At 44.2% G+C, this 13,264-nt stretch overlaps 2 protein-coding genes across 2 annotated transcripts in view; both read right to left on the bottom strand.

The window, feature by feature from the left end:
* LOC128710935 (uncharacterized) overlaps nt 1-7,601 on the bottom strand; it is a 68,855-nt gene extending 61,254 nt beyond the window's left edge. Inside the window, exons 1-2 of the mRNA XM_053805799.1 lie at nt 7,442-7,601; nt 4,258-4,405 (exon numbers count right to left, since the gene is read on the bottom strand). Of these exons, the coding sequence (XP_053661774.1) occupies nt 4,258-4,405; nt 7,442-7,601 (308 nt within the window). The remainder of the gene's footprint in view (nt 1-4,257; nt 4,406-7,441) is intronic.
* A 3,685-nt stretch (nt 7,602-11,286) lies between these two features.
* Nucleotides 11,287-13,130, bottom strand: LOC128711165 (protein brambleberry-like). Its single transcript, XM_053806030.1, has 3 exons — nt 13,111-13,130; nt 12,958-13,049; nt 11,287-12,893 (listed from the first exon to the last, which is right to left on the bottom strand). Exons 1-3 carry the CDS (start codon nt 13,128-13,130, stop codon nt 11,287-11,289), a joined length of 1,719 nt encoding a protein of 572 aa, XP_053662005.1.
* Nucleotides 13,131-13,264: the final 134 nt, after the last annotated feature.

Raw genomic sequence — 13,264 nt, forward strand, 5'->3', positions numbered from 1 at the left:
AACAATAGCAATACAGATTAACATTGTTGTAAAATTGTTAATACAACAACATTGTAAGATTATTGTACAGGTAAAGCTCTAAATAACCTTCAAAATCAGCAAGCTCACAGTAAACCATCTCGTGGTAGTCCACCCTTTCGCAATACACACACAGATAAAAATTGTTTTTGACCGACAAAACATTCAATTGCCCTGAACGTACACAATTTTAACACATTGTCGTTTTATCTTGCTATCCATACTGCCCACACACACACACACAGACACACTCATAAGTAGTCTGCATAGTATGCACTACCAGAAAAGCAGGAAATCATTAAAGTGACAAAATTAATCACTGTCCGCTCGTGCTTCCCCGTCTGCCGTAATCGCCCAACCAGACCATAGTCACCTTGTCACCGAATGCCCGGCACAAAACTTAGCTCATTTGTGTGCCCGGCGGCTACATTGCATCGCTTAATGAACAACTTTATCAAACTGCTGTGTGCAACTTTTATCAGCCTCTGCACGGGAACGGGGTGTGGGAGGCGGGTGGGGTCTGGTTGCAAAGGGAGGAGGGGGGTTGGAACATAATTTTATGATTTTATTATTTGCTACCTTCCGTGAAGCAAAAACACGGCACCTTCGTTATGGTGATGATGATAATGATGAAGTTACTTTTACCATGCCCAGCCTTCGGTAACGCGAACCTTTGTCTGGTGGGTGGAAAAGGGAGGTGGGTGTGGGAGGCTTCAGAAGGCTACTTTTCCTGCAGCGAAACTAACGTACCGTTGTACCGTCATTTATAATCTCGCCGTGGTTCTGCTTGGAATGGGGTTTCGTATGGTTGGAATACAGCAGGAAACACAACGAGAACGTACCGAACTGCAAGCACAAGGATCCTTTTGTATCCGTTTGCGTTTTGTGCCCCCACCCTCTGCTGTGTCAATATGCTGTGAGTCCTTTGCTTTTTTATTTGGGTGCCCGCTCCTTCGACCATAGTCAATGCCTTCGGTCGTCAATTATCGGAAGCAAACAGCAGAGACGAGCATGGTGGGAACGGCATTACCACACCAAAAACCCGAAAACAATCAAATGAGTAATTAATTTATTCCACCATAAGCCACCAGCGCGCGGGGTGACTTGAACGGACCGGGGGCATCCGGGTGAAAGCAATCCACCCTCAGCACAGCCCGAATGGACTGCGGGGTTTGCCCTTCGGTACGTTCGGTACGCCACAAAACATTCGCGTAACTTGTGCGGTTAAAAGTTACGCTTCCTCCACGTGGCAAGAGCGTACACACGAAACGGAGCATCGTGGAGTAGCCGTTTTTTACTCCATTTTAAGGTTGGATTTGCAGGATTTAGGTTTGACTGGTGTTTACAAACTCCCTTCGCGAGGATTACTGGGCGCTGGGTTGGGCTTAGGCTTGAATGCGTCAGCTTGGCACAATGTTCGGGCAAACTTCGACCACGCATCGTAGCGATGCGAATGTTCGAACTTCATAAACTAGGTCATAGTACATGCGGCCAGCATCGGGCCCACAACCACAGCCAGCAACACGCCACGGACGAACGTAAAATGTGAACCAAAGTTAGTGTATCTTCGGCTCTGTCAAACACTCGCTATAAACACAGCATCTCGCAAGGAATCGTTACACGCTTCCCTCACGTAACGCATTTAGTTTCGTTCGCCCGGTCGCGGCACTCGTTTATGAAGGTACCGCTCCGTAGCATTAGCCGCTAAAGACCATCATTTTACCGAAACAAACCTAATATGCGTCTTGCCTATTCACGGCAAAGCTCACATGTGTACGCGACGTTGGCCGGTGGGTTCACCGTGCGACGCTACGTTCCCTTTTCATTGAACGTACGTGATTTGAATAGATCCCATCGGTTTTTGAGGGTGCTTTGTTGCGAGAAATAACCATCGGGATTTATTCTTCCAGTCCAGCCCCACCAACGGGGCACGTTGGGCTCGGTGGGCACAGAAACAATGCCATCGTGTGGTGGTTGGTTTCTTGTGCCTGCCAACCCGGCACGGGGCCGCAACGTGTTGCAAAAGAGCGGTCACAAAGCACAGCATGCCGGGGGGAGGTTTCACACATCCGTTGGAATCGTCACAAGCCGTGGGCACACGTTCGTTTGGGGAAGGCTTTTTTTTCCAACAAACACATCAACATCACTCCGCTTTGGCAGGAACGAGCTTTCGGCGCCTGCCACAAAAATGGGCTAGATGGCGGAACCTACAAAACAGGAATGGAAAGGATGAGTGTTTCGGTGACTACAAAGAGACAGTATTAACATTCCGTGCAACCCGTACCCGGGCACACACGGACACATGAATATCATCAGCAGGATTCGGCGTGGGTTGCATAAGCTGGCACAATCAAAATATGCCAGCACGGTGAAGAAAGAAATTCGTTGAGGAAAAAGAAAAATTCAATGGTGACATAAACAACAGGATTCCGAACCGAACCTCCGGAAATGGGGGACTACAAGACTACAATCCAATCTACTTCTTCTACTACACTGGCCCTAAACGTTGTTTAAAGATAGATGATGTATAAGTTTCAATAAATTCAAGAGTTTTAATACAACAAAAAACATTTTTACCACTTCTTATATCCTCCACTCCGTATTTAAACATCTCGCAAAACGGTTACCCAATGTATAGCTTAATTATTCTCTGCTAACACAATTACTAAACCTACCACAACTCAGCCAGCGTCCGTTGTATGGAAAGTTTCAAACTTGAATTCTATTTATTTCAATTAAACTTTCTCCACCAACGGCTCAACCGCTTGGTTCGGTATCTGGTTGCAGTACTTTACAGCCAACTTACACCAACCGTTCTACCGTCAGCCTTTTCGCAACACGGAAAAGAATAGCAATTATGCTGCCGAAAGAACCAAGTAATAGGCAGCACATTTCCTTCCGAGAGGAAGACTTTGTATAATTTTTCTTTACATTTCTTCTGCCCGTAAACCCGAGAGGCGGGACCCGATGGTGTATCAGCATACGACGAAGCGGAAGACAGTGGAAAAAAAAATGCTTCCCCATCAATTAGTCAAGCGTCCTCGAGGCACAGGGCGCCGGTGCCGGACGAAGGAGCACAACCCCTGGTGGGAAAATGTTCGTCACCAACGGCGTGATAAACCTTTATAGCAACCATTAAGGAAGGTTTTTGCGTCGCGGTCGATTCAAACTGCGGTACCCAACTTCCAAAACCGACCAGAGCTCACCAACTTGCCACGAGCGTACCACGACACCACATCGCTTGGGTGACAATGTCACGAGGTCCTTCTGTTCAGCGCAAGCCCACGCATAGGCAACAACGACACAAAAAAAAAACCCACCAGTGCAAATCTCATCGGGTGGGAAAGAATAATAAAAGCACAAGATGAAATTAAGAAAAACTGGAAAACTTTGGCCTCGGAAGCAATTTCTGCGCGCCCGTCGCGCACGGTGGAAGGAAAACAAAAATACACAAAAAGATAAATTGCGAACGAACGACAGAGGACAGTGTTGCGACAACACGACGGGTACAAGTGTCAACGTCGTCTTCGTTTTGGCGGTTGAGGGTGGGAAGGCTGCGAGAACCGGCAGAGATTCCTGGGGGCCTTCCGTTTCGATGTGTCGTCGCTCACATCTCGCATCAACCGGGTCAAGGTCTTGAGCGGCCGCGTCGACAAATGGACGGGGACGACCGCGGAAAGCGACCGCAGAAGGTATTGTGCGGAGGTAATGATGCGACTGACGGGAAAATATGTTTTCCTTCCTGCCGTTAGTGCACAGTGGGAACAATACGGCACCCACCCATGCCATAACGTCCATTTACTTTTCTTTTGCAGCTAAATGCAGAAATGTTTTGATGAGATAAAACTCAACATTAATCTTTCTATGGCGCTATTGTGCGATAACAAAAGTGTTATAAAGTGTGCTCTCTTCAAGTTGCTTTTAACCCTGTGCAGCTTTAATTGATTGTATTAACACATATCATACCCAACCTCAAGTTGTAAAATGGTTTTTCCCGTAATAATACCAAAATAAACGCCTAAATTCAAAGAATTCGCTCCCCGTATCCTGGTCACGGCACCAAGAATAATCGCAACATATTCTTACCGCATTCTGCGCGGTGTCAACCTATCGCTAATGTCACTGAAAGAACATGTTAACAACCTTTTTCTATATATAGTAAACACAAAAATAAAACACCTGTACGGTGGTAAAGGGCAAAAGAAACGATTCTCTGCCGCGTTTACTGCCGATGCTTACCTGTGCTCGTCCATGTAGACGCAGTTCTCGGTACGCTGTTCCATGCACCGAGGAGTGAACCGTGCCTCAAGGATCGCTATTTTCGACTCGAGATTTCCACACGTCAGCCGTATTTCGGTGTTGTAGCAGCCCCATTCCTCGATTACCTCTGCGCGGACGACGTTGGTGAGTTGTTGTTGTAGGGCACGTTGCAGGGCAGCAGCACAATCGCGAATGCCCCATTTTCCAAGCAGCCGATGCACCACGTTAAATGGAACGATAGTAAAGCGAATACGGAATGGTGTTAGAATTGAAAATGTGTTCAAAGTTTCTCCATTTCAAACATACAAAAAAACCTCCGAATTGTAATCCAAATCCAATCAACATCCTCTCTCTTACTTTGCCCGAGTGACCCGTCGTCTCCAAGGTTAGGGAAATGGTAAATATTTTAGCTGTTTTAGACGACACAGTTTGAATCGATTTCGAGCTTTTTGTTATTCGTTTTCTGCTCAATTCTCTATTCGTAGACAAAGTTTTACTGTCCCCAAAAGGATACAGCGGGAACCGTCGGTCAGCTCACTGAGCTGACCATCCTGGCGGGGTTGGTTTCTAATGTGATGCTTCATAATTATACCCAACACCATCGATGCCGCAAAAGTTGAGTCCCCAGAAGGGACACCCGCAACAAAGGGACCAATCAGGCAGCGAAAGGTCAGGTTGAGCATTTTGAAACACTATTCCACCATTAACATCTCTCTTAGTGGAAAGGTCAAAACCTTCGTATAACATTATTATAAACTTTAAAATTGTACAATAACGTCTGGCTAAATATCTTCAATGGGCACCAATTGAGCCGTTTGTGACAAAACTAATGAGAAAGACTTTCGGAGATATGCAATCTGAATAAAAAATTAAGCAATGAACGTCACGTAACGATCCGCAGGATGTTTTTTTCAAGGACCCATTAGTATCCTTGCCATAAGTCGAGAAATATTCACTGGGTTTTTTATGAAAAAAAAAAACACACACAACGAAACCATATTAAAAACTGTCCTTTACAAACAAAACTCTTTCTTTTCTCACACACTCTGCGAAATAGGCTGTTATTGTTTATTCTTTGCTCCTTAAAATTCCATTCAAACAACTCAGGACATAATAAATACGATTTACGATTATTCCCACACCAAAAAACAAGATTACACAATTTCCTCCCTAACCCAACCGGGGTTAACATTAATCCCCTCCGTGCCCTTTGCACTCACCACCCACCCACCCCGCTCATTTCCCGGGAGTGTCACGACCCAGACTTCTCCTCGAAATCCATAACCCTCCGCCAAACAACAACCGGTGGTGGTGGTGTGTTTATGTGCATGTGCTTGATAATATTTGCACAGTCCTAAAGTTGAGCCTCATCCACTTCATCCACACCACCAGTGGCACCGGCGAGAGCATCGTCACCCTCAGTTGCGGGTAACCTTTTTTGATAACATTCACCCATTTCGCCGCCTCCCCCATTGGATTGGAACCCTTAAACAATTGTTATCCTCCAAGCCTAACCGAAATAAAATGTCCACCGCCACCGTGCTTTCGTCCCACGTTTCGGGGGGACCCCACCGCGGCTCCACACACGTCGGAAAAAAGGGTTCCGAAAACACTGCTGTTAATGGGACCTTTTTGGCAAAAAAGAAAACCGGTAAGCGCACGGTTCCGAGACGGTTCTGGGTGAGTGATCGTTACCTATTTCCCCTTCCTGTGCACCCGCCATCCGTACGGATGCAGCACTGCACGGTAGGATCATGAAGGATATGATCCTGCCACCCTGGACACGTCAGCAAGGACATGGAACGTTATAAAACTCAGTACCGCCACGGCTCGGTTACCAAACCAAGCAGCATTTTGAAGGGATGATTTTATTTGTACATACACTCGCAAGGACCTGGCTCTCTGCACCTCAGCCCAGTGAAACCAATTCACTCAAGAAATACGGTCAATTTTATTGCCCAACACCCCCGTCGAAGATGGAAGGGTTTTGGGCAGACGAAGGCAAGGTTAAGGTGCGAATTTAACAGCAATTGTGCGTAACTGAGCTGGTGGGAAGGCTTGCTGTATGGGCTCTAAATCCACCATCGTTTCGTCCGATTGATGGTTTATCAGACCGATACATCTGCGATAATTGCTTTATGCATTGCGGAACCTTTCCGACCCGTAAACGTGAGCTAATTGACCGCATTATTTATCGTGGCCATAAACAAATAACCTATAGAATAATGCAGCAAAGCGACGGTACGCTTCGTGCATGCGATTTGGATGTTATCTAAAGACAAGCAGTTGAATAAAATAAAATTACATTGTTTAATTGTTGTTTTGAAGGTCGTTTGAATTTTAGCTGTCAAAATTCAAAGTATTTGTATTTGTGTTGTTGTTCAAAGTACAGACAGTCACCGAGATACGCTATTATAGCGGACCGCTATAACCCGGGAAAAATCCGCGTATCTCGAATTTTCGCGTAAGTCGAATCCGGGAGAAAAATTGTTTATACTTCAAAGTTGACATCGTTCTCTGCACTTATTCAGCAAACCACGCTACTTTTTGATAGAATACATTAAAATAAACTAAAAACAAATGTTTTATGTGACAGAAGAAACTATTATTCAGAATTTTACGGCAATTTTAAACCTTCTTTCTTAAATTTTGTGCTATAAACTAACTCAGCTGTCAAATTTCCAAAAAACAAAAAAACAAAAACTCCAAATCCGCGTATAAGAGGAACCGCGTATCGCGGGGACTGCCTGTATTTTCAAAATTATTTGTGTTGACAGTTGGTGGCTAAGTAATTACTGTCATGCTTAACATTTTGACTGTTGTTAAGTAGCAAAACGAATAACAAATTTTGAAAAACACATCGAAGTGATAACCATCTCAAACCCATTTCTAATTTTTGAAGAGAAAATGAATTAATTCCTTTTGCAAAGATTTCCCTACGAGCACCTGAAAGGAGCCTTAAAAAGAATTAATTACCATATCATTGAAATTTTACCCTATTCCGATACCCATTCTCAGGCGTATTCTGCTATCATATCGCATCGCATCTACAAGTATTCACTCTTCCGGAAGACCTACTTTCATACGACAACGCACATACACCAGAAACACCCGGAGCCTGCACTTGACGTTGTGATGTCCTTTACCCCTTTTTTTCGCTTACCTATGGGCGCTATCATCATCTCCTCCATCGCACTGTGAGCAAACGTGCTGCACCATCCGAGGACAAACGGTAGCATCAGTAACCGAATGCCCGACAATGAATGCCAGTGGGCAAATCCTTGAGCATTTCCGGCAGGATCTGTGCAACGTTTCGTAGCCATACTGGTTTGGCTGTTTACTCTTTCCGGTTCACGGTATGGGTTTGATACGAAGTAGCAGCTACGGGCAGGGCACTTCCTGACTTACTATGATGCTGTGTTATGTTTTACATAAATAGTTGCAATAAATTAAATAAATAGAGACCTCGTCCTGCCGATATCCAGATCGGTCTGTTTTGATTCGATTACATTAATCTTTACACAATTTATCCGTCTGCTGCTGCCTCCAGTGATTGATATCCTTACGACACACTTTAACGCGTCTCTCACTGCTCCGTTTCACACACTTTAAACACCCCGACACTGGTGAGCTAGCGAAATTCTTCCAATGCCCCGAAAAACTCGCTGCCATCCTGGCTGGTGGTTGCCATGGTCCAGCAGGCTTTGGGGCAACGCATACTGAGCATCGAATGAACTGCACCACAACAACATGCCTTGGTGCTTACACGCTTATTGCACCAGCACAACACCTCGGTAAACACACACTTCACGCTACCAGGAGGGACTCCGTGTCCTTCATTCAGGCACATCCGTCGTCTCCCTGCCACTAAATCGCTAACATCACAGCAGTTGCACAACTATCCGCCCAAGCAATGGGGAAAAAATCCAACGATCAAATCTTACGCGTAACACTACCCCACGGTAGGCAATGGTAACGTGAATTGTAAGAAACACTGCACTCACTCCAACACTCCGCACGGACTACTCTGCCTGTCGACAAAAGCAATCAAGGAAGCAACACATCCCACCTCAAGGATGCTGTAACCGCACGGAGGGATGAGAACGAACTGGCACGCGCACAGTGACGTACACGGAATTTTCGCTCACTTTCCACAACGGTACACACCAGACAGCAGGTGGTAAGGACCACCTTTCAAAACAAGCATCACACACCGGGATACGCGCGTTTTGCACCACGGATCACACGACACAACCGACGACGCAACCGATCTGCTGCATTCTGGACTGGCGTCGTGCGGAAACGAATTCTGTTGGGCCTTATCCCTAGGAAGACTGCTGCCGGTATGCGGCTACACCACGAACCGCAACCGAACCGAACCGGCCAGAACGGTCGACCTTCTGAAGTACGGCCGAAAGGGAAACAAACATCCGAACGGTACGGGCGCCAGAACGCATGTGCGCCGGGAGCGAACACATTTCCTCCATCAGGTTGCAGGTCGTGTTGTTGTGTGTCGGTTGCTCTCCCATCTCTAACCTTTCCACAGCATAACAACCCCTCGCAACATAATTTCCACCCTCGCCGTCGCTCATGCACCTCGCCGTATTTTTTTTTTCAATGCTCTCATCTAATGTCCGCTCTATTTAGGTTTTGATGCTTCTAAACAAGTGTGCTGGAGATTGAACCGTTTTGGTAAAGTGGTTAGTGTGCTGGATTGTCAATCCATAGCGAAAGTGGTGTGTACGAGTTCAAATCTCAAGACTGTTTGAAGATGTGAAAAATATTTATTTAATTTCCTGCTGCTCAAAGTATTTCAACTTTTTAAGAGTAATCCTCAAATTCCTTCTTCATTATATCGAAGTTCTTGAAATTAAAGAAGTATTTTCATTTTGAACATTATACTTGAACAATGTTGCCAGAATGACACATATTGATGCTGTGTTTTTCTTCTCAGAAGAACTATTTTCCCCATGTAGTGGTGAGAGAGAGAGAGAGAGAGAGAGAGTAAGGAAATGCGCGCGAGAAAAATATTCTCACGAGAATGTACTCAGCGAGGGGAAATTCCAAACGAAGAATGCATTCTACATGCTCACCACCTGCTGAAATTCTCATGTTCATTCAATATTGACACAGTGCAGGACAGGTAAAAGACACCACATAAAATTTCACTTAAAAAATATTTTAAACATAAAGTTTTTCGGCATGATCAATTAATTTGGTTGTAAACGTTCTCTCCAAATTCCTCAAATAAATTAACCACCTAATATTTGGTCAAATGATAAATTATAATGTTAGTTCAAGGCGTTTTCAAGAGAAAAAAAACCTGTTTTTGCTCCCTTTACATCCGTAATTTTATGCTTTACTGCAAACCATCCCACAGTTCCCTTCCTTCCATTCCGACCCTTATGGTCCTTGTTTCAACAATGCTTTTGGCAATTCGCAAGTGTATCAGATTTTCGATTCTTGCTTCCACGCTTTACATGCATGGTAAATTCCGTCCTTTTCATTTAACCGCGAGTTATATTGTTGATAAAAAAAAAATAACAATGAGAACGCACAGCATCAAGCGCACTAGTCCTGCGAGAGCGATTTGTTGCATAGGACAACCAACCAAAAATCCAAACATTGATTTCCCGTCCCATGATGAGGTTCTGTTATTGCTCTTCTTTTGTGTATACGTTTTTCTTTCATTCTGCTGTTGTTGTTGTTGCCCGCATGACTAAAAACATCGGTAACTTCCGCAGCATCCAGAACGGATGTGCATCCCGTGCCCGTGGATGTTTTGAACAATGACAGGAACATATTTTTTTCATACTTTAGCAGATCGTTTTGTTGGTCTTCCAACAAGGACTTATTTTAGCTTAAAAAGTATCACGCTTTCTAACTGTTGAAACATTGCATACCGTGCTGTGTCTGTGCGGGTTAGAATTAATTTTGCCTTCAATAATGTAAATCCTATATCCGGTACAGTGATGGACGGATGATAGCGCGCCGTAACCATGGCAACGTCGGATACAAGCACGAGCAACAAGGATATGATTCAACCAAGAAAGAAAGATAGTTTTACCCATGCCACCCACATAGAATCAGCGGCGTTCTCACAAAACCAAATGGTTCATATCGAGATCGGAAATAGCTGCAACATTCCGATACATGTCTACCGGCAACAGCATAAAAACGGGGTTCATTTTTGCTTTTTACCAGGATTTCCACACGGCGCTGGATAAAGGACAGACTTTACGTACTATCGAACGGACCGTTATTTCCGCTCCATCTTATCATCAGTCTGCAATCATGAATTGTGTACACTGCACGGTAAAACGGTCTGTTTTTAATTAATAAACCTTCGCGTCAAATGAATTGTGTGAGTTTGAAATGAATTTCAATTATACAGCAAGCATTTTGTATACAAATTGCTGAGTATAATAAATTTTAGCTATTAGACGAAGAAATTCGATAAATATTATACCTAACTATTTTTTACAGACGAAATAAGAGACTTTCTTTCAAAACTTGTTTCTGCTATAATGATTGCAATTAGATTTTACTCTTCACCACTTAATTTATTGCTTAAATTGAACATGACTTCACGCTAAATTCTTGTACTATAAATTTGATTGTTTGCTGCATTAACAGTGCCATTACGTACAACTAATTAAAACCTTTAATCTCATTAAAAACAGAACAAATTCTAAAGCAACCCAAATGTAAAACAATAAATTATATCAAATGAGCTTTAGCAACTTTCAATCAATTGAAAAATATATATCTAACTTAAACTGCGCCCAAAACACAATAATATCATAGTAAAAGCAACATTTTGCACTATCGAACTCAACCGAATCAAATAAAAAAACATTAATTATAAGTGGCATTTTTTCCGAACTGCTTCATTCATTCTGCCTGAGGTATTCTTGAAGGGCGAGGTAAAGCAAATAATGGAACAATAATTTAAAACATAAACCCAGCGAATCTAACCAACGTTTAGTTACCACCCCTACTTACCTTTCACAAACCTCTGGGTTCGTGCAGGCGGCAAAACTCTGTACCAGCCAGTGCAAAACCTCGACAACGGTCACCTCGAAGCGTTATAGCGGTACAGTGCTGGCGCTCGCCAAATGATGCCTCCAGTGGGGTTACACTACGTCTACGAAAGTCATCGGCAAACCGTGAAACACTACGTCGGACGGAACCCAAAGCGGTGGAGCTGGTCGACTGTTCCCTTGTGACACTTTTCCTACGTTGCGTCGAACCATGATCGTACACTTCATCGGCTTCTTCATCACTTTCCTCGGTGGGACGTGATCGTGAGGGAGAGTTGTGTTCGTTTGTATTACGATTGCTATATTTTGGCGTTTCTACTGCTGCTGCTGCTGCTGTTGCCGCTGAAGAATCACGCAATGCAATGAATTTAATAACCGAGCGTGTCAACAAATCTACCACAGCTACACATCCCAATCCAATCGTTAGCCGTAGCAAATCCGGTTCGAATAGTTCCAACAATCCGCCGAACAGATTCCCCGGTACGGCAACAATAAATACAACGCGTAACAGTTTGTCCGCACCGACAAATGCAAGACAAATCATACCCAGCAGTAGGTAGCCCAGGTGCATGAGGATTACATTTAGCTTCGAGAGAATGTTTTCGCTACCACCGATCTTTTCCACCAGCCATGCTAACTGACGGTTAAAATCTTGCTGCAGGTTTTTGAGCGACTCGAGCATATTGACTACGGTGGCGTTAATGCGTTGCACCTGCTCCAATGTGTACCGGTACTGCTCTTCTACTGCACGATAATGCTGTGTAAAGTGAACTCCAGTTTGTTCTATCTTGGCCGCTATTTCAGCCGCATTCGCTTGCAATCGTTCCAGATCGGCTAGAAGTGAGTTGTGGTTCACTTTGCTTTGCTTCGATTGTACTTCCAACTGGGCCATGCTATCATCGATACGATTGCGTAGATCGGTCAACAGTAATGCGACTTCTTGTTGGCCAGCCTTTATGAGACCCTTTTCACGCAACAAATCACGATAATTTGACTCAACCTTCGCACGGTGCACCTCGGATAGCTTCATTATATCGCCCTGTTGTTGCATTATTCGTTCATTTTTGCCTTCCATATCGTCAACCACTTGCTTTGAGACTGTTTGCAACTTTTGCTGACGCTCTGCAAGTTCGTCCATCAGCCGTACCTGCTCGTGGGCCGTAGTCATGAGCTTATTCACCGTCAGCTCGGTAAGTCCACGGAACTGTTCGTGCCGTACGCTAGCACAAACCGCCTTCGCACGGTTCGTGATCAGATGATACGCGTTCCACGTATTAGGATCCATCCGTTCGGTACACTGGCTTAAAGACATTTCATCCAAGCAGGGAAACATCGAACGACCTTCCGAATCGGACTGACAGTTGAGCAGCCACACGGAAAGTTTCCCCAGCTGTTCGGCGTTTAACTCGTGGCAGGATTTTTTCAACTTCAAAATAATACGATGATGGCAGAGGTCCAGCTTGGAAAGGTGCGTACCAATCCATTTAGAAGCTTCTCGGATAAAGTTTTCTTCACCATCGGTTAATTCGTACGGTACCGAAGGAAAAGAATCCACAGCCGTTGAAGCATCGCCTGTAAGGTGGAACATTAGTATAAATTTGATGTTTTCTATCCTTTCTTCATTTATATCATGTACCATTCTCTTCTGTTGGCCATATATATTCAAGAAATGAAGTGGTGGATGGCTTAAAGCCTGTGATCAGCAGTAAAAGAATGATAGAAACCGTACTGGAATTAGAAAAAGTAGTTATTTATTTCATTTTTACTATAAATGGGAAATAGTTATTACCTTTGGCTGTTCACCAACATGCTTGTACGCACTGATCCCTCGGGTAGAAGGAAAGATTTTTCGCACAAATGACCCCAAGGATGAAATTTATTTTTGTACACCGAATGGTGATTTCTCCCCCACTGAGCTAACTTCAGCTCTCTAGCACGGAGAA

This window comes from Anopheles marshallii, chromosome 3, assembly GCF_943734725.1.
Source record: "Anopheles marshallii chromosome 3, idAnoMarsDA_429_01, whole genome shotgun sequence".
Taxonomy (NCBI): domain Eukaryota; kingdom Metazoa; phylum Arthropoda; class Insecta; order Diptera; family Culicidae; genus Anopheles; species Anopheles marshallii.

Coding starts and splice junctions, on each gene's coding strand:
- LOC128711165 (XM_053806030.1), bottom strand. CDS start 13,130: ATGTTGGTGAACAGCCAAAG. Junction 13,050..13,110: donor ATGTTGGTGAACAGCCAAAG/GTAATAACTATT, acceptor TTCTAATTCCAG/TACGGTTTCTATCATTCTTT. Junction 12,894..12,957: donor ATGGCCAACAGAAGAGAATG/GTACATGATATA, acceptor TCCACCTTACAG/GCGATGCTTCAACGGCTGTG.